Source organism: Molothrus aeneus, chromosome 1 (genome assembly GCF_037042795.1).
Source record: "Molothrus aeneus isolate 106 chromosome 1, BPBGC_Maene_1.0, whole genome shotgun sequence".
In the NCBI taxonomy this organism is placed as follows: domain Eukaryota; kingdom Metazoa; phylum Chordata; class Aves; order Passeriformes; family Icteridae; genus Molothrus; species Molothrus aeneus.
In genome coordinates, this window is record NC_089646.1 from 800007 (window position 1) to 825000 (window position 24994).

Here is a 24994-nt window from a genome sequence, read left to right on the forward strand (position 1 = left end):
CCAGCACCCAGAGCTCACTGTCACCAGCACCCAGAGATCAGTGTCACCAGCACCCAGAGATCACTGTCAGCAGCACCCAGAGCTCGGTGTCACCAGCAGCCAGAGATCACTGTCAGCAGCACCCAGAGATCAGTGTCAGCATCACCCAGAGCTCAGTGTCACCAGCACCCAGAGATCACTGTCACCAGCACCCAGAGCTCGGTGTCACCAGCACCCAGAGCTCGGTGTCACCAGCACCCAGAGATCACTGTCACCAGCAGAGTGCCCAGGGTGCCCCAGCCCCAGTGCCAGGGAGGCTGGACAGTGCTGGTGCCACCCCTGAGTGTCCCTCTTGTCACTGCTCTGCACTGACACTGAGCCAGTGACCACAGGTGAGTGTGACCACCCAGCCCCTTCCTCATCCCCCGAGTGCTGCACCCAGGAAATCCCTGTCCCTCAGTTTGGGGACAAGGATGAGGTGTGGGACAGTGTGGAACACTCTGCACAACGTCCCTGGCTTTGAGGGACAGGTTCCCAACCTCTTCCAGCTGCAGCCATGTCCCCTTCCAGCAGTGCCACCCGAGCAGCAGAGGCAGCACATTCCCTGCAGGACTCAGGCCTGGGCTGGCTGCAGGACCCCAGAGACTCCCAGCACAGAACAACTCGGGAGGGGTTAGTTTGAGATGTTTATTAGGGACATTTATTGCACAGCAGTTACAGCTTCACATGGTACAGAGCATTGCAATGAGCAACTCAGCAGCAGTGACAACAGACAGGTGTGCAAGCACAGGGGTTAGAGCACAGCACAGCCCCAGGGCTGCAGGAGATGTGAGCACAGAACACTCCTGGGCCTCCCTGCTCCTGGGGCTGCACAGGACACCCCCAGCCAGCCCTCACTGGGACACAGGGGTGTTTCCAGCAGGGACAGAAACTCCAGCACTCTGCACAGACCCCCCATTCCCTACTCTGCACAGACCCCCCCATTCCTACAACCCCTGGGATCCCACCCCAGCACAACCAGAGCTCAGGGGCAGTGCTGCAGGAACATCACCCAGCCCCTCAGCACAGCCCCCTGTGCAGCCCCCCTGCCCATCAGTGACCCCATGGCACTACAAATGAACAGGGCACAAACATGGGGTGGCATGGGATGGGTGATCCATGTTTGCAGCAGGGACAGCCAAACCCTGGCTGGAGGAGCTGCCCCTGCCCTGCCCAGCCCCATCCCACCCACAGGGTCCCAGGATGGGCAGCTGCTCCCAAACTCCTCTGCCCACCTCACCCTGGCTACCTCCCTCCAGCCAAGGCTTAAAAGCATTCTTGCCTTTCAATAAAGTAAAACATCTGTGGGAGTGGGCCAAGTCTCATATTCAGGTACCTGAAACCTTCCATATTCCATATTTCCATATCTCAATCTGAAATTTCCTTCCTTACTTCTACAGCTTTTGGGAAGGACTGTGATACCAAAGCCACTCCCTGAGGCAGGAATTTGGGGCTGGCTGCTTTCCTTCACACTCCAGTTATGGCAAGGGCTTGGACCCCAAAATGCACCCCTCAGACACCAGTCTTATATTATTTATTCTCTACTTCTAGGGCACAAGAGTTAAGCCCGCTTAAGGCAAAAGGTGAGAAAGAATAATTGAGGAGCCAAGTTAAAGTGATGCTGCCTTGCTTCAAAATCACATTAAAAAAAAAAAAAAAAAGCTATGAAAAGGTCTTTGAAAAGAAAGCCAAGAAGGCAAGAATCTCCTTTTATGGCCACAGACACCAAAAACCCAAAGGAAAGCACAACAGGAAGGACTCAGAGGGTGGAGCTGATCTCAGGTCTTTCCCAACTTGAATGATGCTGTGAAATTCATGGGTGGGAAGGAAGAGCCCAGAGTGGGGCTCCAGGACCGGGGGTGCTCCCAGAAACAACAACTGTGCACCAGGGAGGAGAAAGCCCAGGGTCACTGGCTGCCCCACGAGGATGGCAGCTCCCAAGGAGCCTCAGGGGGGCACAGAGGTGGCACCAAAGCGGGCAGCGCGGTGCCAGGTCCTGCCTCCGGGCAGGGCCGGGCTGTGGCTCAGCGCTGGCACTGCCACCCAGCCGGGCCATGCGAGGTCCCACTGGGGACAAGCAGCAAAGCCAGGCTGCCTTGCCTGGGGGAGATGCCCAGAGCTGCTCTGCTGGCCCTGGCACTGCCCTGGCAGTGCCCATCCCACCCAAAGCCTGCCTGCAGCAGGACAGGGCTGCAGGGGTGCCAGGCACTCCCCTCACAACAGGGAAATGCCATTTTTAGCCCAGTGAAGCTCTTAGCTCTTGTTTTGGGCAGTTCAGCCTCGGGCTGCATTTGGGTTCAACTAAATCCTTCCCTCAGGTGTTGCAGGCCAAGTACCCTGAATACAGCACAGGATTCTCCTCACCCAGAACAGTGCCTTGCCTCCCAAAGCCAGGCCGAGCCTGTCTCAGGTTAAACAGTGATTTCCCTCTCTAATTATCTCCTCCTTTCATGCTTTGTTTCATCTACTGATGGGAAAATGAGCACTTTTGTCTTTGGAAAGCCTTGCACCTCTATGGGGCAGTGGGAATGCCACTGGACAGGCTCCTGGAGGTCTGGCTGAGGTTAAACCAGGCCTGTTCCTTCAGTGCTGCTGGAAATGGTCAGGATTATTTCAGCACAGTGCTTTTGCTCCCCTCAGTTTAAGCAGGGACAGATTATTTCTCATGGCAGGTAAGTTCCATCCAAGGATTCATTCCCCACAGGAAGCCAGAGGTGTGAAATTAAAAAAAAAGCAATTTCCTTCCTTACTTCTGGGGTTTTTGGGAAGGAGTGTGACACCAAAGCCACTCCCTGAGGCAGGAATTTGGGGCTGGCTGCTTTCCTTCATGCTCCCAGTTATGGCAAGGGCTTGGACCCCAAAATGCACCCCTCAGGCACCAGAGCTGATCCACCTGCACCTCAGGACACTTGGTTTTCCCTGATCTGCTTCTCAAGTCTACAAAGTGCTGAAATGATCTGAACCCACCCAAGAAAACAACATTGTTACAGACCAGAACCTCGAGTGAGAGGGTTTCAAAGCAGCAAGGAGCAAGGCAGGTACTCTAAAAGGCTGTGGTGAGTGTGGGGAGAAGGGAAGGGAGCTGCAGTCATGGTGGACCCATCCACTATGGAAGCACAACTGGAAATTTCAAACCTTCTCTTATCCAGCACCATGAAAACGGAGAGAAATTAAATTTAAAGGTGATCAAAGCAAAAATGGAGCTGTGGTGGTGATTTCAAACCAGAGGCACAGTGCAGTTCCAAAGCAGGGTGCACTTTTGTGCTTACACAGACAGAGGAAGGTTTCAACAAGCACTGCAGAGCACAGGGAGGAGGAGCAGGATGGAGCCACCCTTTGGTTCTTCTACAGCCAAGTCCAAGGAGGTAAAGCAAGAGCTCTGTAAAATGCTGCAGATTTTAGAAGTGTAATGGCAGGTAGAAAAGGACACTGGCCTCGTGTCAGTGGCAGCCCCAGTGTTAGGAGACAGTCTAGGCTTCTAGGAGGAGAAAATAGAAGAGAGGGAAAGAAGTAGGAGAGGGAAAGGGGATGGGGAAAGGGGCAAGAAAGCGCAAGTGATTAGTAAACATCACCATGGAGCAGCACTGCACCACACCCAACACCTCACAGGCAGCCAGGACAGGGCACCTGCAGGGACACACACGGCTCTGCTGCCAGGGGCTGCAGGCCTGTGCCCTGTCCCCTGTCACCTTCAGGGCTGTGCCCTGTCCCCTGTCACCTGCAGGGCTGTGCCTTGTCACCTGTCACCTGCAGGGCTGTGCCTTGTCACCTGCAGGGCTGTGCCTTGTCACCTGTCACCTGCAGGGCTGTGCCTTGTCACCTGCAGGGCTGTGCCCCTGTCACCTGTCACCTGCAGGGCTGTGCCCTGTCACCTGCAGGCCTGTGCCCTGTCACCTGCAGGGCTGTCCCCTGTCACCTGCAGGGCTGGCCCCTGTCACCTGTCACCTGCAGGGCTGGCCCCTGTCACCTGCAGGGCTGTGCCCTGTCACCTGCAGGGCTGGCCCCTGTCACCTGTCACCTGCAGGGCTGTGCCCTGTCACCTGTCACCTGCAGGCCTGTGCCCATGTCACCTGCAGGGCTGTGCCCCTGTCACCTGTCACCTGCAGGGCTGTGCCCCTGTCACCTGCAGGCCTGTGCCCTGTCACCTGTCACCTGCAGGGCTGTGCCCTGTCCCCTGCAGGGCTGTGCCCTGTCACCTGTCACCTGCAGGGCTGTGCCCTGTCACCTGCAGGGCTGTCACCTTCAGGGCTGTGCCCTGTCCCCTGTCACCTGCAGGGCTGTCCCCTGTCACCTGCAGGGCTGTGCCCTGTCACCAGACAGTGGTGACACAGGCCAGCAGCAGTGACAGGCACAGGAGCAGCACCCCAGGAGCACAGTGTGCATTGCTCAGAGCATTTCTGTGAGCACTGCTGGGGCACAGAAGTGGCAGCAGGCTGGCTGGAGGCAAAGCCCAGCTAGGGGAAGTACCAGCATCCAGCAGGGACACTTCCCTAGGGAGCTTCTCACCTGCCAGCAAGAGCATGGACAGCATCTTGGGCAAGAGGCACATCCAGATCAACCAGTGACCATCCTTGATGGATTTCTTTCCAGAAATTTGGTTGGGTTTTAGTTTTAAATACATAATTCCTTTGAACTCGAGGCAAATATCTTGCAATAAAGAGTTGCAAATTGCAAATTACACATGAATTTTTGGTTCTAAACGTGCTGTTGGTTTGACTAAGCCCTCCCTGACCCTGGCCTGGTGGAGGTGAGCAGAGAGCTGCCTCCCCCAGCAGGGATTCCAGAGCCCCACTCAACTCCCTGCTCCCAGCCCTGCATCCCTGGCAATGCTGCTCCAGCCTCTCCATTTCTCCTTTTAAGGAAGAGCAGGACCAGCAGCAGGATTGCAGGGGATGTGCCCAGAGCTCCCCTCTGCAGCTCTGCAGATCCCAAACCCCCAGGGCCAGGCAGCCATGGCCACGTCAGGCTCAGCCCTGCCAAGCCCTGGCCAGGAGCTGCCAGGCTCTCCCTGCCTAAAGCCTGGCCTAAGCACAGCCCTGAGCAGGCTTTGAGCACAGCCCTGCCAGGGGAAAAGGATCCAACACTCAGTGAAGGCTCTGGCCCCGAGCTGGAGGGGTTTGGGTCCCTGCCAGTGCTGCACTGAGGGCGTCTGGCAGTGCCAGGGAGTGCCAGCAGCCCAGGCCTGGCTGATGCCAGCTCTGCAGACACACCCCAAGGGCTGCACAGGATGCTGCTGTAATGAACCAAGGTCAGTCATCACCTTGTTTGATGTGATGAGTGAAGGAAATCATCCAGCAGTGCCTGCTCAGCTCCAGCCCAGAGAGAGCCACATTTGGATGTGCAAACAGCTGAACTACCCCTTCTCCTTGGAGTGTTCCAGGAACAACAGAAACCCAGCCCTCCTTTTCAAAGCAGAGCTTTCAACACTGGTTTTCAACCTGTAGCTTTATAACCTGTAGTTTTGAACACTGGTTTTTAACCTGTGGCTTTGAACACTGGTTTTCAACCTGTAGTTTTGAAAACTGGTTTTTAACCTGTAGTTTTTAACCTGTAGCTTTGAACACTGGTTTTGAACCTGTAGCTTTTTAACCTGTAGTTTTGAACACTGTTTTTTAACCTGTGGCTTTGAACACTGGTTTTTAACCTGTAGTTTTAAACACTGGTTTTTAACCTGTAGCTTTTTAACCCTGTAGCTTTGAACACCGGTTTTTAACCCTATAGTTTTGAACCTGTAGTTTTTGACCCTGTAGTTTTGAACCTATGGCTTTGAACACTGGTTTTGAACCCTGCAGTTTTGAACCTGTGTTTTTTAACCCTGTAGCTTTGAACACTGGTTTCTAACCCTGTAGCTTTGAACATTGGTTTTTAACCCTGTAGCTTGAACATTGGTTTTTAACCCTGCAGTTTTGAACCTGTAGTTTTTAACCCTGTAGTTTTGAACCTATGGCTTTGAACACTGGTTTTTAACCCTGCAGTTTTGAACACTGCTTTTTAACCTGTAGTTTTGAACACTGGTTTTGAACCTGTAGTTTTGAACACTGGTTTTTAACCCTGCAGTTTTGAACACTGGTTTTTAACCCTGCAGTTTTGAACACTGGTTTTTAACCTGTAACTTTGAACACTGGTGTTGAACCCTGCACCTTTGAACACTGGTTTTTAACCCTGTAGCTTTGAACATTGGTTTTTAACCCTGCAGTTTTGAACACTGGTTTTTAACCCTGTAGCTTTGAACACTGGTTTTTACCCTGCACCTTTGAACACTGGTTTTTAACCTGTAACTTTGAACACTGGTTTTTAGCCCTGTAGTTTTGAACACTGGTTTTTAACCCTGTAGCTTTGAACACTGGTTTTTAGCCCTGTAGTTTTGAACACTGGTTTTTAACCCTGTAGCTTTGAACACTGGTTTTTAACCTGTAGCTTTGAACACTGGTTTTTAACCTGTAACTTTGAACACTGGTTTTTAACCCTGCAGTTTTGAACGCTGGTTTTTAACCCTGCAGTTTTGAATGCTGGTTTTTAACCCTGTAGCTTTGAACACTGGTTTTTAGCCCTGTAGTTTTGAACACTGGTGTTGAACCCTGCAGTTTTGAACACTGGTTTTTACCCTGCACCTTTGAACACTGGTTTTTGTAGCAGCTGGTTTGCCTGAGCATTACCTGCCTCAGTCCTCTCCTGGCTGCTCCATTTCTCTGCTCACATCCCTAAGAATCATTTCAGGTTTCAGACACAGGGAATGGATCCTGCTGAGAACGAACCCAGAACCAGAGGTGGTTTAGAGCCAGGGCTCCAGCTTTGGGCAGCAGCACCTCTGCAGTGTGGGAGAGGCCCTGCCCAAGGCCATCCCGAGAGCAGCAGCTCTGAACCCTGCATACCCCGTGGAAATTCAGCATTTTTCCCTTCTCTACCATGCAGAACCAGGACATGGAAAGCATTCCACAAGGAAGGAGGCAGGGAAAGAGGCCATGAAGGAATTGTGTCACGTACATCTCCTGTTACTCTGGCAAACCTAATTAACTTGATGGCCACAGCTCCTCATCCTGACACCCTGCTCTGCCACTTTGATGTCACTTTTAGACACACTTGAACAAGAGAAGAAAAAAAATCAACTCTACCCCACAAAGAGGGAACATATTAATAAATTAAAAAGCTCCAGACACATAAAAGTATCTTTGATCAAAGTTGTTAACATTTAGTGTGAAGAGTTAAACCTCCACAAAGCAAGAGTGAGGCAAATAACAAAGAATTTTTTAAACACAAGCCAGAAGCTCAATACAAAAATGCTGATGCCTTTAATTATTCAGACCATAAATCTGATTGCATTTTTATCTCCTTTAGTTAGAAGTATTAAATAAGAGGAAGGAAATATCCTTAGAAAGGTTCAGAAGTGTTCTTAATTTCAGTTTATACTGAATTATAGAAGATGCACAGCTTTCTTTGGACCAGATTTCCAATGGCAAATGAAGCACCAAGATCAATTTTTCTATTCCCATCCTCACTAAGGACATGAAACTCACTCACACTAAACCAAACTCTAAAATCCTAAAGAGAATTATAGCAAAGAGGTGTTTTAATTCACCCCCATCTCCCAAGTGTTCATCATCATTTCCTGAGCTGGTTTTTAACTTGGGGCTGCTCCTCGGGATTAGGGATAACACTGGGAGCACCCAGGCAACCTCAGCAAGGATCTGGAGCTGGGATCATCCCAGGGAGACCAAGGGGATCCTCACCCAGGGCAGGGTGACAGCTGGCTCTGGAATATTCCATCCCCACAGCCAAAGCCCTTGAGACAGATGGGCTGGAGTCTGGGGAACCCCAGTTCCCAGGCAGAGAGGCTCAAGGGGAGGGGAAGCAGAGCTCACAGATGACTGGGACTAAAACAGGACCAAGCTCAGCACTCCAGCCTGGCTGCAAAGGTTTTGAAAAATTCTTTTCCAGCTTCTGCACAAGTCTGAAATACTCATCCAGTTCCATCACAAGCTTCTGGCAGTCAGAACTTCCCTGATGCCATGGACAATGTCCCAAAGGCTCGGTGTCACCTGTGCCACTGCTGGAGCAGGTGTGGGACACGTCCATGGAGGGGAGCTTGGGGGGGGAGGACACAGCTGGGTCAGGGCAGGGAAAAAAAACTGCTCCAAAGGATGGGAGACGTGGGAAAACACCACAGTGGGTCACAGGGGAAGTCACAGGACAGGGGACAGGTGACCTGTGGGTGTTATGGACTCTCCAAAGCCATTTTTATCAGCTGCCCTCCCAGCACTGCCCATGGACAGAGAACAGCACATCTCCAGAACCAGGTTTTACCCAAAGAAACCCTTTAAACCCCAAAGAAACTGAAGCTCTGTTTTGCTGCCCTTTCCTTGAGAGCTCTTTAAAGGCAAGGCCAGCCCCTGGGAGGAGGGAGGAGAGCAGAGCAGAGGATTGGTACCTGTGTGATGGTCCTGCAGCCCGTGGTCACCGTTCTCCACCACCATGGGCCCCGAGGCTGAGGAATCTGCAAGGGATCAACACAGGGGTTAAACTGCATGGATTCATCTCAGGCAGACCTTGAGAACAGCTCTGTGCAACTGCAGAAGCATTGAGGGTGGAAAAGAGCTCCAAGATGGAGCTCAAGCTTTGATGGATCCCCCCTTTGTCACCTGGTGGGGATCCCTAAACCAACAGAAGAAATTATCAATTCCAGCCCTGAGCACCCTCACAGAGCCCCAGGGTCCCTGAGGCTGGAAAAGCCCTCTGGGATCATCACATCCAGTTTGATCCCCTCCTTGTCCCCAGCACTGAGTGCCACCCCCAGGAATTCCTGGGACACCTCCAGGGATGGGCACTCCAAACTTCCCTGGGCAAGGAGGGAGGCTTAAGCACCATTTCCACAGGGAAATTCCTGCTGAAACACCAAATATTGCTAAAGCAGGGATCAGGGCAGCTTTAGAGGAGGGTGGTCAGGGTGGAACATCACCAATTCCAAAACCCAGCACAGAAAATCCTTCTCACTGTGACATTGAGTCCCTCTTGTTCTGACACTGACAGCCAAAATTTCACCCAGCACCAGGATTTACAGCCTGAACTTGGGAAACCTGGCAGCAATGGACAAGGGGAACAGCTGGAAGCTGCAGCAGGGTCCATTTAGAGTATATAAAAGCAGAAGTTTTATACAATGAGGGTGGGCAGGCCCTGGCACAGGGTGCCCAGAGCAGCTGTGGCTGCCCCTGCATCCCTGGCAGTGCCCAAGGCCAGGCTGGAGAGGGCTTGGAGCAGCCTGGGACAGTGAAAGTGTCCCTGGGACAGTGGGAGGTGTCCCTGCCATGGCAGGGGTGGCACTGGATGGGCTTTAAGGTTCCTCCACCCCAAACCAGTCTGGATTCTGTGACTTTATGACCCTGAGCAGTTTTAGGGAAGCAGAACAAGCAGCAGCAGCTCCTCCCTGGGCCCTCAGCTCTGCTGACAGTGAGGAAATGCTTATTTTATAAATAATAAAGGTTTCTCCCAGAGAGACACACACTCAGTCACCTGCAGCTGCTGCTGGCCCCTCCTCAGCCCCAGTTTTATAACAGAGCCACGTGCCCAGGGCCCTTCAGACACAGCAGGGCTGAATCCAGCCCTCAGCAAAGCAAGAGGAAAAGCATTTCCAGCTCCATCCGTGGCTCATCCTGGTGTTCTGCAAAAATCCCCCATGACCTTGCCAGTTTGTAGGAAACCACACAGCTCCATGCTCCTGGAGGAGGAGCTGGGAACAGCACAGGGACCCCTGGAGCTGCTCCCCAGGCAGGAACAGAAATGGACCTGAAACAGAAACTGGGGGAGGTCCTGGCATTGCCTGGATCCTCTGAAATCAGGGTCAGTGTGGTTTAAACAACACACACTCACAGCTGCCCAAAGCACAGGAGGAGTGCCAGGGTCCTGCAGTGCATCCCTGAGGAATTCCATGGAATTCCATGCAGGAGCTGCTGAACGCCCCTGGAGCTCAGCCCAGCTGCAGCAGCCACACATTTCCTAAGCTCTGCAGAATCATGGAGCCTCCTGAGAGGGAAGGAAGCCACAAGGACCACGCCAGTCCAGCTGCTGGCCCTGCACAGGACAGCCCCCAGATTCCCTCCATGATCACATCCTGCTTCCCTTTCTCCCAGAGCTGCTCCTTACACCCTGCACAGGCAACTGAGCTGCTGGGATGTTCCACAGTCTGGAGGAATTTCCCCATGGAAAGGGTGCTCAGGTTTGGAGTGCCCATCCCTGGAGGTGTCCCAGGAACACCTGGAGGTGGCACTCAGTGCTCTGGGCTGGGGACAAGGAGGGCACTGGGCACAGCTGGGGCTCCATGGGCTGGGAGGGCTTTTCCAGCCTCAGTGACTCTGTGGATGCCACCACGATTATTAATGCATTAAACCCCTCCAAAGTGGGTTCCCACAGGAGCAGAAGGACCAGAAATGCCATGGCTCTCCTTGGGAAGGACAGAGAGCAGGTAAAATGGTTCCCTTTACAGTTTTAACTTTTTGGGAAGACAAGCTTCCAGAAAAATCAGGTCAAATCCCACCAATCCAGCCAGCAGGAGTGGTTGTTATTTTCAAGTCTCTGAAGGTCAGTGCCTTTGGAGCAGATCAGTCTGAGTTTGGTTTGCTGAAGCCCCAGTGTGAAAGCACCCAGCAACCTGCCCAGGGCCAGGGCTCCTCCCCTCATATCCCAAATTGCATAAACCCAAAACCATGTCAAGATGTTGTAACTACCTAATCCTCATCAGAATCACAAGATAGTATTTGCATCTGGCTCGTGGATCAAAGGATTGTTTTTATATAAACAAATTTCAGGCAGCGCTGGCTAAAGAGATAATCTGGAGCAAATGGGCAGTGCCAGCAGCAGCCCCTAATCCCAGGGGACAGCACCATGGCCAGCACGTCCCCAGCAGCACCTGCAGCCTGCTCCAGGCTCACCTGAGGGCACTCAGGGCTCTGGGGGGCTCTGGGGCTCAGGAGTGCCCGTGCAGGTTTTAGCACAGCTGTAAAATGCTGACACTGAGAGGAAAATGTGAGTGAAAACACAGAGGGACAGAGTGTGACCCAGCTGGTGACTCTGAAACAAGGAGTGCCACCTCCTTCCCTCCATTCCTTTAAATGTTCTGCCTCAAAAGCACCTGCAGAGCTGCCCCAGATCCACCAGCACAGGGACCTGGAGCTGCTGCAGGGCTGGAGCCAGGCTGGGAGAGCTGGGAATGTTCCCCTGGAGAGGAGAAGGCTCCAGGGAGAGCTCAGAGCCCCTGGCAGGGCCTGGAGGGGCTCCAGGAGAGCTGGAGAGGGACTGGGGACAAGGCATGGAGGGACAGGACACAGGGAATGGCTCCCACTGCCAGAGGGCAGGGATGGATGGGAGATTGGGAATTGGGAATTGTTCCTGGGAGGGTGGGGAGGGGCTGGCACAGGGTGCCCAGATGTGGTGGGCATCACTTCTGTGATGTAAAACCAGCACAGCAGAGCAGCTGGGGCTGCCCCTGGATCCCTGGCAGTGCCCAAGGCCAGGCTGGATCACCCTGGCACAGGGGGAGGAGTCCCTGCCATGGCAGGGCTGGATTGGGATGGGATTTCAGGTCCCTTCCAGCCCAACCAGTCTGGGGCTCTGTGATGTAACAACTGTGGGGCAGGAATGGGGCTGGACAGACTTTGAGAGGGAAAAGGTTTAATGTCTCACCTGAGCCAAAAATGCAAATATCATCATGTGCTGATCTATCTTTGATCCCTGTGGAACTCTGGGCTGTGGGGAACATTCTCCATCTCCCCTTTCACAGGTGACCAAGTGTCTGAATCCCTTTGGCTAAAGCAAATCCTGCTGCAAGGATGTCACTTATTCCTCGTGTGGGAAGGGAGGGCAAAGCCAAAGGAGCCGAGGTCTGGCCCGGGGTTTCAGCCCAGCAGCCGTGGGACAGAGGGCAGCAGGGCCAGCAGAGCCACCTCGTGGTGACACCTCTGGTCCCAGAGCCACTGCTGGGACTGACTCCATTCAACCAAGGCCATCCCTCCTGGCAGGAAGGGTTTGGGTCCTGCAGGGTTCAATCCCACGGGAATGGGGCCCAGGGAGCCCCCCCAGCCCTGCCCCAGCCCCTGGGGAGGGGAGTGCAGGGCAATGAACCCTGGGCTCAAGGACAGATTAATACATGAAATAAAATTATAACAGAATTATAATAATGAAAAGAGAGAGGGGAATTGCTGAGCCTGGAGAAAAGGGGGCTCAGGGGGGGCCTTGTGGCTCTGCACAGCTCCTGACAGGAGGGGACAGCTGGAGGGGTTTGGGATCTTATCCCAGGGAACAGGGACAGGAGGAGAGGGAACAGCCTCAGGCCAGGCCAGGGGAGACTCAGGCTGGAAACTGGGAAAATTCCTTCATGGGAAGGGCTCTCCAGATGTGGCACAGCTGCCCAGGGCAGTGGTGGAGTCCCCATCCCTGCAGGGATTTAAAAACCCTGTGGATGTGGCACTTGGGGACATGGTCAGGGTGGCCCTGGCAGTGCTGGGCATGGTTGGACTCCATGGTCTCCCAGGGCTTTTCCAACCTCAGCAATTCCCTGATTCTGTGGATAAAAGCCAAGAGGGACCAGTGGTGCCCAATGCCCTGGGCCACCAGGCCCTGAGCAATGCCCAGCATTGCTGTCCCAGCAGTGACTGGCAGCTCCTGGCCACCTCTCCCAGTTCATACTGGGCAGGATGTGATATCCCAGTACTGTGGGATTCCCCCCACCCTCCTGGCACCTCCCTGGCTGGGCCTGGCAAACCAAAAACTCCTTGGTCCAGAGTGGGCAGGGCTCAGGGACAACCAAACCAGCCAGGTGTTATCAACACCATTCTCACAGCCACCTCCAAACACAGCACTGCCCCAGCCAGGGGGAAAATCAACTCCACCCCAGCCCAGATCAGGACAATTCCCTCCAAAAAATCCTGTACTCAAGGTTAAAACTCACCAAGGAGCCTGTGAGCAGTGCAGGAACACAGAACACAGGGACTGAGCACGAGGTCACACAGCACAGAGCACAGAGCTGCCCTTTGGTCTGGGCTCAGCTCCCCACCAGGAACCATCACTGCACAGACAATCCTGCTCCCCACCTCACCTGAAACACTGCCCAGGAGCTCTGCTGCAAATCATGGAACCCCCCCAGTGTTTTCCTGTCCTTGGAATGTGCTCCCACCTGGACTCCCCTCCTTCCCCCACCACTTCAGCACCTGAATGAAACTGCTGCTGCAGCCTCCAGGCCTTTCCTGGAAGCTCCAGAGGATGCTGAGAGCCTTGGAATTGCCAAGGAAAGCAGGCAGCACACAGCCCTTGCTGTGATGTAAGGCCCACAAGGTCATAAGGGGATTATCCCAGAATTTGCCAAATTACCACGTCCAGGCAGGTGTGAGGAAGAACAAACCCATTCTTCCCTGGTATTTTAGGAGTTAACATTATTAAAGCTTTGTTCTAGGACAGATTTTTAGATGACCAAATGAGTGCTCATCACAGGTCCCTGCTCCTCTCCACCCCTCTGTACTCACCCAGCCCAGGCTGGGGCCCAGCTCAACATTAAACTCTCCTAATCTGGCTCCTGGGTTTAGGAAAAAAAAGTGAAAGAAAACCCTGGAGCAGAGCTTGAGCAGCTAAAGCCTGACAGGATGGAGGATTAAACCTCTGCTGACTGGGGAAAGACAATCTGAGGAGCACAGACCGTGATGTCAGAACACATTTGTGCCTTTTAACATAAATAAATGAACAAGTGGAGGCTGGAGAGCCTGAGCTCTGCAGGCTGCTCCTCTCCCTCAGGAAAGCCAGCCTGTCTGGAGCCAGGGACGTGGAACTCTCTCTGCTATTGCCCAAAATCTTGGTGTCACACTCAAACATGGAACTGCGACACCAGGACACCCTCAGGACCCTGTAAGTCTCACCCAGAGCTCATTTATTCTGGAGCCTCAATAAATGAAGCTCCTTCACTTCACTATCCCCTTTCCTTTTAAACAGTTACAAATCTTAAATAAATTTCATGGAAGAAACAGCTATCTGTTTTCCCCTGGATATCACACACTTCTATTCCAACTCCACACCCCCAATCCCAGTTCTACCATTGCATTTTGGAAGCTTCTCCACAGCCCCAGGTCAATGCAGTGCTCTCTTGGGGCTCTGTGCCTTTCAACACAGAAAATCTGAAATTCTCAGCAGCCAGGGCTCCACCAGGTACCCTCAGCACTTCAGGGAAAAACAGATGAGAGAAATGAAGACATTCCAGGACCAAATCCTGAGGCTGGCCTGTGGTAACTGACCCTGCTTTAGGCTTCAGTCCTTCCCTGCTGGTCCAGGGTGGGGAAGCTGAACAGCTCCACTCAGGGCAACTTCTCCATCTCCTCACCAGGGTCTCGTTTGCATCTTGCCAAAGATTTAGATCATGCTCCTGACTGCTCTCCAGCTCTCCCAAAAAAGGGAAAAACTAATCTCCAAAGCAAGAGTAAGAAACTGCATCCCCCCATTGCCACGGAGGAGGAAATGAGTTCAGCCCAAGGAGCCCAGGCTGGGGCGTGCAGAGAGGGGAGAGGAGGGGCTGGAAAAGCCAGGAGACCCCAGAATCCCTGAATTACTGAGGCTGGAAAAGCCCCCCCAGCCCCCTGAGTCCCAGCTGTGCCCAATGCCCACCTTGTCCCAGCCCAGAGCACTGAGTGCCACCTCCAGGGCTCCTGGGACACCTCCAGGGATGGGCACTCACAGCCTCCCTGGGCAGCCCCTGCCAATATTTAATAACCTTTCCATGAAGGAATTCCTCCTGAAATTGTGCTTCTGCCCCCCAGTATTTGTGCCTGAGCTCTCACAGAGTTTTAATTACTGAGCAAAGCCAAACAGCCTCGTTACCCCCAGCCCAAGGTCCTGGAGTTATTGGAATATGAGTTGGGAAAGTGATGCCCTAAAAACTAGAAAGTTAAACCCCAAGGTATCAACAGCAATGTCCAGGGATACACAGCTGGCAGGACACACTTAAGGGCCTTGTGTTTTACACCAATATTGTGTCATGATTTTAGCACTGAGAAATCCTGGGGCCAAGATGGTTCAGGATCTGCAGCTTCTACAACAAAGGATTGCTTAAAAATACTCTCAAATCATATACAAGGTGTTAACATGTGCTCGTGTTTCTCTGCTTCTGCAGTGCTAAAATAGAAATTAAATAAATAATACACATCTGAACTGCCCAAATTACAAGTTTTATAATAATCCCTCTGCCCATCCCTCCTGCTCCTTTGGTGCCATTTAATAACTGTGTCAGCATGGAAAATTCAAGGTTACATTTTCTGTATTACAAGGCACCCAGTGCAATTCTAATCACAGCAAATAAATGCCTTGAACAGAGCAGAACTCCCCATGCTGTGGTTCTGGAGGTTCTGTTTATTCTGAGGAATCACATCCCACCTTCATCAGCACTGATGAGCAGCAGCATTAAAGCAAAAAGAGAAACCTTCTTCTGAAGAAGTCATCAGATTACCAAAGGTTTTCCTCTTCTACACAGCACAGATCAAGGCCACAAAACAAATAAAATCATCAAGGCGCTGCTAGTCCCAGTGACAATTCCCACTTGGGCAGGGAGGGAACAGCACACAAGCAAAGGGAGCAATAATTTAAATTGTTCACTGGGAAAGAAGCCCATTGCATGATCCCAAATCTCACTCTTTTCCCTTTCACACAGGGAAACATCTGTTTAAAAATCTTCTTTTCCTGCAAAGTTTTTGATAAAGTTCTTAACACAAATGAATTGGTGATGTTCCACTTGAAACTCCTGGGGCACTTCTGGGGTCCCCAGGTCCAAGACAGACCCTGGGGGGGTTGGAGTGTGACCAGGGCAGGGAACAGAGCTGGGCAGGGGCTGGAGAATCCCTGAGGAGCTGGGCAGGGGCTCACCCTGGAGCAAAGGGGGCTCAGGGGGGACCTTGTGGCTCTGCACAGCTCCTGCCAGGAGGGCACAGCTGGGGGGTCGGGCTCTGCTCCAGGGAACAGGGACAGGAGCAGAAGGAACGGCCTCCAGGGCAGGTTCAGGTGGAAATTGGGAATATTCCCCCTGGAAAGGTTCTCCAGCCCTGGCACAGCTGCCCAGGGCATGGTGGAGTCCCCATTGCTGGAGGGATGTGACATGGGGACATGGGGACTTGGGGACATGGTCAGGGGTGGCCTTGGCGGTGCTGGGGGAGCTGCTGGGTTTGATGATCTCCGAGATCTTTTCCAACCTTAATGATTCCATGATTCTAAACATCAGCTGGGCTGGAAAGTGCTCAGCAGCAGCAGCAGCAGCAGCAGCAGCAGCAGAGGCAGCAGCACGTTTTGGTACCATGCACACAACCAGCACAGCCAAAGAAATCCAAGTAAATAAAGCCCTGGGTCAGAACCCTGGGATTCAGCTGTCAAACATTCAGGAGATGATGAAGATTCCCATCTTCCAGTTCATCACCCACCTTTCCTGCTTGGCTCTGCCATCCCCCAGAGTGCTGGCACCTTGCACAGCTCTGCTATTTTGGGACACTGTTTGTGGAGCGTGGCACCTCAGAATTTGGTCAGTGCTTCCTCTGAGAGCCCCAAAAGCACCAACCCCAACCATGAGTGTAAAGCACAGCCTCTCCTGTGGCCAGCAGGGCAAAAAGCAACAACCAGGGCTTGACCTGAGTCTTGGCTTTGGCAATAAGTGTGTCAGACTGAGGCCAGCAGCAGAGCAGGTCCTGTCCCAGCAGTGTCACAGCGAGCACAGATGTTCCAGCTGTGCCAGGGGCACTTTGGGGGACACTTGGGACACTTACGTTCCACGGCAATTCCGTCCACGTGGCCTTTGCTTTTGGGCTCCTGGCTGCCAGGCCTGGCCTGCTCCTCATCATCCAGCAGGGGCACGTAGTCTGTCTTGTCCACAGTCTCCCCCACCACGTCATCAAACTTCTCAGCCTCCAGCGTGGCGATGAAGTCTCTCTTCACCTCCTGCTCCACGTCAGGGGGCGGCTCCGTCAGAGCATCGGCCAGGCTCAGGGAGTGGTCCAGGTCAGCCATGCCTGAGCACCTGCAACCCAGCCAGGGACACAGAGACAGCTCCATCAGACACCTCTGCCCACTGTGTGCCCCTGGCCCTGCACAGCAAACCTTTGTGCACTGCTCAGGAACTCCCAGATGTTTCTAAACCCCCCCACCCCAGTGGATCAGAAATAAACTGGGATCATCTAAAGCAGGTTTAGCTCGTGGATGTGACATTTCATGGGGTCTTTTATCAGAACCTTAATAAAAAGGTAAAAACTAAGGCCCAGCACCTGGCCAGGGCAGCCATGGTGTGACATTGCCCTGGAACCCAGCAGGGAGACAGAGAGAATTCCACACGTCCCCTGTGCCTGTACACCAAACCTTTGAGCAGTGCTCAGGAATTCCCAGATGTTTCCAAACCCCCTCAATGGATCAGAAATAAACTGGGATCATCTAAAGCAGGTTTAGCTCATGGATGTGACATTTCATGCGGTTTTCTATCAGAACCTTGAATAAAAAAGGTAAAAAATAATGCCCAGCACCTGCCCCAGATCTGGAGTTAGTTAATGACACCCCAGATCTGGAGTGAATGTCACCCCAGTTCTGGAGTTAATGACACCCCAGTTCTGGAGTTAATGCCACCCCAGATCCGGAGTTAATGTCACCCCAGATCTGGAGTTAATGTCACCCCAGATCTGGAGTTAATGTCACCCCAGTTCTGGAGTTAATGACACCCCAGTTCTGGAGTTAATGACACCCCAGATCTGGAGTTAATGTCACCCCAGTTCTGGAGTTAATGCCACCCCAGTTCTGGAGTTAATGCCACCCCAGTTCTGGAGTTAATGACACCCCAGATCTGGAGTTAATGACACCCCAGTTCTGGAGTTAATGTGACCCCAGTTCTGGAGTTAATGCCACCCCAGTTCTGGAGTTTATGTCACCCCAGATCTGGAGTTTATGTCACCCCACTTCTGGAGTTAATGACACCCCAGTTCTGGAGTTAATGACACCCCAGATCTGGAGTTAATGCCACCCCAGTTCTGGAGTTAATGTCACCCCTGAGCAGCACAAATGACGCAAGGGAATTTAGTGCTGGGTTTGACTCCACCCAGCTCCCCTATGGAGATTAGGATTTTACATAATCTCTGATGTATACTTCAGTGCTGCTCCTGATCCCTCCCAGAGGGTCCTGCAGCACATCCATGTCCTCAGCAAACCTTGCTAATCCCAGCAAACCCCCTCCAGCCCTGGGATTTGGGAGGGAAAGTGACATTTTAATAATGTTGACATGAAAAAAAATACAGCAAAGTGCACACGTAGGCATTATATCCACAGCTATGAACTGGAAACAGGAGAAGTAACCACCAGTTATCCCTCCCTGATCTGCATCTCTATGTTCAATTTATTCCTGGCACCAAGCTGAAAAAATGCACCTGAACTGACTCATCTGCAGCCTTCAGGTTGGCACAACACACAGCCATCACCAATTCCTTCCTTTTTCACTTTCCAGCCTTTTGAGGTCATCCTTGGCAACAAGAGCCAACAAAAGCTGCTGGAATGCACAGAAAGGCTTTGAAGGCTTTGTCCCCAGTCCCTCTCCAGCTCTCCTGGAGGGGCTCCAAGCTGCCCCTGCATTTCCCCTTGTCCAGGTGAGCATTCCCAGCTCTCCCAGCCCAGCTCCAGCCTCTCCTTAGGAACACCAGGAGCTGCTGCCACAGAGCTGCAGCCACAGGGACACAAGGGACACTTGTTGTGCTGGGTCAGGAGGGGTGACCCAAGTGGCCACTGTGCAGCAGCCCAGGCCTGCAGCCTTCCATGGGGTGGCAGAACACAGATCCTCTTGTTCCCAAAAAACAAAGGCTCCTACTCCTTGAACTCCAGGAAATTCTGTGTCAGCACTGCAGGGCCAGCACATACCTACAGGCTCCAGCCTCACATTCCTTGGGAACAATGGGGTCCCACTGACAGTGGTGTTTCTGTCCTTCCAGGCAAGTCTATTATGGAAAATAATTCAGTCCAAGCTCTTCTTTTTCATTCTTTGAACAATGAAAGGTCAGGCTTGCAGGCAGAGCACACTTCAGGCAGCAACTGCAGTTCTTGGTGGTTTAGATAAAGGCCCTGAGTCACAGCTTGGAAATCCAGAGGTGAAAAGTTTGGAGCTCTTCACCCCTTGTGCAGGGTCACAGTTGAATGAATTATGGTCAGTAAAAAAAAAAAACATTTCATATTAAGATGAAAAAGGCTTATAAAAAGGTTTTTTTCAGAGTTCCTGACTATTTTAAGACAAACCATCATCCAGATGTGCACACAACTGGCTGCATCACCCTGCAGGGAGCACCAGCCAGGGAAGGCACTTCCAGAAGTTTCATCCCTGCACTGACCAGTCTCCTTCAAGGAATAAATGGGGCTCAGACAGAGCCAATTTTTCAGGCACATCCTCCTTTGTTTTCAACTCACAAGTGAACTGATGGCTTTAGGTCACTGAGCCTCGATGTGCAGCGATGAACATGTAATCATCATCTTCTGAAAATGTCATTTAGCATCAGAAGGAAAAACAATATTTACATTTCCCAGCAAGCTGCATCATGAGCACAGAGTGACTGAGGCTGGAAAAGTCCCCTGAGTCCATCCAGCACGGCCAGGGCCACCACCAACCCTGTCCCCAAGTGCCACATGCACAGGGATTTTAAATCCCTTCACCAGTGGGGACTCCAGCACTGCCCTGGGCAGCTGGGCCAGGGCTGGACAGACTTTTTGGGGAAGGAATTTTCCCAATATCCAGCCTGAGCCTCCCCTGGCCCAGCTGGAAGCTGTTTCCCCCCCTGTCCTGTGCCTGTTCCCTGGATGTGGAGGTGGCTGCACTCCATGGAAGCGCTGCCATAAAATAAATGGGATTTGGGGGCTTGTGGCACTGCCAGTGCTGCTAGTTCAGGTGTGCACAGGAACTGGGACACTGGAGTGATCCACTTTCTAGGGAAAAACAATAATGAGGCTATGCAGCCCTATCAGCAGGACATTTCCTTGGCCATATTTAGCTAAATAGGGAGTGTAGGAAGGATGTACAAAAATAAACCAGTGTACCTAAGAAAAGGCATTTTAAATACAGCACTGGTGTCCCAGACAGGCAGGAGCACCTGGCACAGGCTGCAGGGATCCCTCCTCAGCCCAGGTGGGCTCCAAGGACAGCCACAACCCCTGGGAATTCCTCCTTTTCCCTCTCTGCTGTTACAGCAGCCAAATTCCCAGATTCCCTGTCTAAGGCAAGAGGAAAATAAGGATATTGCAGGGATTGTGCCCAAGGGCAGAGAGCAAATCCTGGAGCATATCCATGTGTTGAGCAGCTTAGAGAGACAGATGCTTCCCACCCCATTTCCATCCATATCAGAGCTGCCTGGGAAGCACTAAAGGATCCTCAGCACGATGCACCTCACTCCCCTGGCTCCCCAGCTCTGCAAATCACACACCAACAGAGCACAGGGAAGGTGAATTCTGGCATTAACCTTGGGGTGAAAGAGAACACCTGAGGAGTGACAGAGATTTCTGAAGGCAGAGGTTTAAGAATGCACTGAAATTCCCCATGGAAAGGGGGTCAGGCTCTGAACTGCCCAGGGAGGTTTGCAGTGCCCATCCCTGGAGGTGTCCCAGGAACACCTGGAGGCGGCACTGAGTGCTCTGGGCTGGGGACAGGGTGGGGATGGGGCACAGCTGGGAGGGCTTTTCCAGCCTCAGGGACTCAGGGATTGTGAATCATTGTTCAGCTGCCCAGATCCTCGTGCTGTTAAATCAGCAGAGGGAGGGGAGCAGCCGTGGGTGACACCAACCTGACTCCAGGTTTGTACCCAGAACAGCCTCCAAGGACAGCCCAGCCCTCCCTGACAACAGCAAAGGGAGGAGTTTGCTCCAAGGAAAGGCGTGGAAGGAGCAGGAACAGCCCTGCCACAGTGACAGGGCAAGGAGAAGGGGTTTCCTGCAGCCACACATTCCAGGAAACCTTCAAAGCACCCCAAAGCAAATCCATCCTGTTCCTTGAACTCACACGTTATTTTTACACAGGAGAGTTGTTTAGATCTCTCCTGTTCCAGGCACAGCTGATCAGGGTTTGCTCCATCTGCTCTTCTCCAGCTCAGAATCTCTGTGTACTTACTCAGTGAGTAACCTGTTTGCTGGGGTAAACAAAATCCATCTCTCCTCAGCTAATCTGAACAACTCAGCAGGGTTATTTTAACCCCTTACCCTCCATCCTTGTTCCAAAGAGTTCCAACCCTTCACTGGATTTTAGTCTCAGCTGCCTCATCCCTGGAAGTGTCCCAGACTGGTTTGGGTTGGAAGGACCTCAAATCCCACCCAGTGCCACCCCTGCCATGGGCAGGGTCACCTCCCACTGTCCCAGGGTGCTGCCAGCCCTGTCCAGCCTGGCCTTGGGCACTTTTGGGCATCAGGAGCATCAACAACTTCTCAGGGTCTCGAGAACTTCTCTTCAGCCACTTCCTCACCCAGATGTTGCTTCAAGTGAGCCCCTGGAACACCTTCCCAGATCCACCACCCCACTCAGCACCCTCTGGAAAAGGAGGCAAACCAAAGCCTGCATGAGCCACAGCCTGACATTCCCATCCAGGGAAGAGCAGAATTTATTTCCTCAACTTTGTGCCTCCATTTTGCAGCTTCCCTGCCTGCTCTGTTGTGTTCCTGCCTCCAGGCACGCACAGGCTTGGAATTTCAAGTTATGATCAGTCTGACCCAGATTCTGAGTTCTTGTCTGAAGACAGAGAAGGAGGAGAGCTGGCACGGGGATGCTGCCCAAAAACCCAAACCTGACAGCCTGTCAAGTGTCCCAGCACAATGACACTCAGTGTGGGACACTGCCTGCCCTCCCTGGCACTCCTGGCACAGGGAATGCTGGGGTTGGTTTTCCCACAGGAGCTCACCCAGGGACCTGGTGATGCCTTGTGCAGGCTGACCCAGAGCAGAGGCTGGACAGAGCTAAAGGATAAAGCAGGGATTTATTAAAAGGCCTCCATGGATGCACCTTGGGCAGCACCAGAGCCCAGCCAGGGCTGCACCCAAGATGAACCAAAATGGCCCCAAAATGCACCAGCGCTCCCGGGCTCTCTCCCTTGGATCAGTTCTGCTCCATTTGCATCTTGCAGTTCATTGTCCCATTCCAGCTTTAGCCCCTGCAGTCCCACCCTGCTTGTTTTTCTCTCTCCAGCCCACGGGGTTTGTGCTCTTGGGCTGAGATTTGGATCATTTGTCCTTGGTGCCCAGCTGGAGCAGGAATTGTTTTGTCTCCCTGCTCTGTGCACAGAGCTCCCCATGCCCTGATGTGAAGCCCAGACCCACACACTAAAGCAGCACAGAACCTGAAAATATAAAAGCCAAAGCCTGAGGCCTCACTGGCAGCCCTGCAGTGACAGTGACACAGCATTCCAGCCCCAGAGCCCTGCCAGGCTCCCTCCATGGCTGCTCCAAGCAGGCTGGAGCCAGCCCCTGGCCCAGCACCTTCCTGCCAGGGAGGGAAGAGAATCCTGCTCCCATCCAGGAGGAGCAGGGAAGGAACACTTCCTCCCTTTTGCTGGTTTAAAGGAGACCCTGATGTCCACACATCCATTATTCCATCAGATCCACTTGCTCCTTTAAAATTAGCTCCTAACTCCATCCCAAATTAAATGCCTGGCTGGAGGAACAGGGACAGCTCATAATTCCCATTTCTCCTGGGTAAGTCAGGTTGCTTTTCTTAGCTGTGAGTGTTGGGAGCACTCAGCCGTGGCTGCTGAGGAAACAGGAGAGCAGAGATCTGCAGAGTCATCCTCCTTGAGAGCCCTGGAATCCATGGAAAGATTTCTGCATCCATCCTCCCAGGGAGAGGACACAGCCACCGCCTGGGCCGCCGACGTTCCTCACATTCCCTGGCTGGGCACAAAAATCTGTGACCCAATCTGTGCATTTTTTATATTTTGGCACAGTCTAAACCAATGGGATTCACTTATTTATTGTTTTAAAGTGCAACACAGCAAGAGCTCTGCTTTGTGGCTGTTTCTGGAGTCACAGGAAATCCCACAGATCACCAGAAGCTTCTTAGAGGCAGAGAGATGGAGGCTGAGAGATCTTTAATAAAATCTTCCCAACACTTAAAATCACACTCAGCTCAAGTGCTGGAAAAACCAGCCTCAGAAAGGGTGACCTGGATGCCAGAATCATATTCAGGCATGAATATGATGAAGGAGGAGGAGGATGAAGGAGGAGGATGTGCAGGTACCACCCCTGGCAGAGGGAAGGTCTCCGGTTTTTGGGATGCTCCAGACCTGCTGGACCAGCTCAAGCACCTGATGGCATCATCAAAGCAGGATTAATTAGGAGATTCCAGATATTTCCACAGCAAAATCAAACCAAACTTCAGCTTGGAGGTGTTGCTGAGACCAGAGTGAGCTGGCAGCTTCCTCAGAGCTCCTGGGAGAGCAGACAGGGAGGCAGCACAGCAAATATTCCTGATTTCTAGTGCATGTTTGCACTGCCAGCAAATGAGGATTTCAGGGAGAGTCACAGAGCCACCCTCTCCTTCAGACCATCCAGAAATACAGCAAGGGATTTTCCAGCTATTATTTATAGGCTTAAATGACTGCTGCCCTCCTGTGTGAGAGACAAGAGACAGGGCAGGACCAGAGGAGGCAGATTTGGGGACAAAGAGAGCATGTTTGGGACATTTGATGATTTTTAGTCTGGACTCCTAAAACAGACAAAGCACTTGCAGAGTTGTTTCCCTTCTCAGCACAAATTCCCTGAGCCTTCTGGCTCACTTTAATTTGTCAGAATAAATTCAGTCAGCCCCAGAGCCTCCAGGCTGCTACAGAAAAGCCAGAAATGCACAAGTAAAAGGAAAACAGTTCCTACTATTGCCTCCACAAGGGAACACATGGACAACACAGGTATTTCCACCCAGGAATGCCAGATTCCCCCTTCCAGGGCCTGGAGGGGCTCCAGGAGAGCTGGAGAGGGACTGGGGACAAGGCATGGAGGGACAGGACACAGGGAATGGCTCCCAGTGCCAGAGGGCAGGGATGGATGGGAGATTGGGAATTGGGAATTCCTGGCTGGGATGGAATTCCCAGAGCAGCTGGGGCTGCCCCTGGATCCCTGGCAGTGCCCAGTCCAGGTTGGACACTGGGACTGGAGCAGCCTGGGGCAGTGGGAGGTGTCCCTGCCATGGCAGGGGTGGCACTGGGTGGGCTTTGAGGTTTTTCCAACCCAAACCAGTCTGGGATTCCAGGACTGTAACCATGAAACAGCTCTGAAGGCTTCACACAGATCTCAGGCACTTCCACAATCCCTTTATGGCCACACAGCAGACAATAAACAGGAAGTTTTAAGTTCTCACTTCAGATGGGTTTAATGAAGTCTCAGCAGGATCCCAAAGCTGAGGCAGAACTGCAGCCCTGATTGCTTCCCCCTCTCACTGTCTGCTCCAGCCACTTCCCCTCCACATCTGGCACCTCCCTCCTTCCACCTCTCAGGTCAGGAACAACCTCTCCCACCTGGCCCTTCCAGCACAGGGGAATCTGAGGCTCCTCAAGGTGCCCATCAATTGTAGGGTTTCATTCCTTAGGGATTTGGAGCCATTTCTCTGTTTCAAGCATTGGTTTTACTGTTATTGGTACTGCAAATAAACTCAATTTGCTGCATCCCAGCAAACTGATGATGATTTCTTAATGATGATTTCTGCTCCATGATCAGAAACATTCTCATCAGCTCCATTTCCCTTAGGAAAGCACTGATAAAGCCACTGAACTGTGCCCTCCTCACCATCAATTATTCAGATGCCACATGAATTAGCAGAGCCTGGCAGCAGACAACTCCAGCATCCCTGCCTCGCTGGGAATGTAAAAAAGATTCTCTCCATTGCTGGAGATTTGAGGAAATTTCTATTTTCTCCCTGCCTCGCAGCCACTCGTGGCTTGGAGAGCTTCAATTTCATGGAATGATGAAGTCTCCAAGGAGAACCAGGCAC

General features: G+C 52.3%; 1 protein-coding gene across 2 annotated transcripts in view; it reads right to left on the reverse strand.

Moving 5' to 3' along the window:
* Nucleotides 1–652: 652 nt before the first annotated feature.
* LOC136556834 (microtubule-associated protein 4-like) overlaps nucleotides 653–24994 on the reverse strand; it is a 69799-nt gene continuing 45457 nt past the window's right edge. For both annotated transcript variants that reach the window (XM_066550245.1, XM_066550237.1), the window contains 3 exons: nucleotides 16788–17038; nucleotides 8444–8509; nucleotides 653–3496 (listed from right to left, as the gene is read on the reverse strand). In XM_066550245.1, the coding sequence (XP_066406342.1) occupies nucleotides 3489–3496; nucleotides 8444–8509; nucleotides 16788–17028 (315 nt within the window). In that variant the 5' untranslated portion in view covers nucleotides 17029–17038 and the 3' untranslated portion in view covers nucleotides 653–3488. The remainder of the gene's footprint in view (nucleotides 3497–8443; nucleotides 8510–16787; nucleotides 17039–24994) is intronic.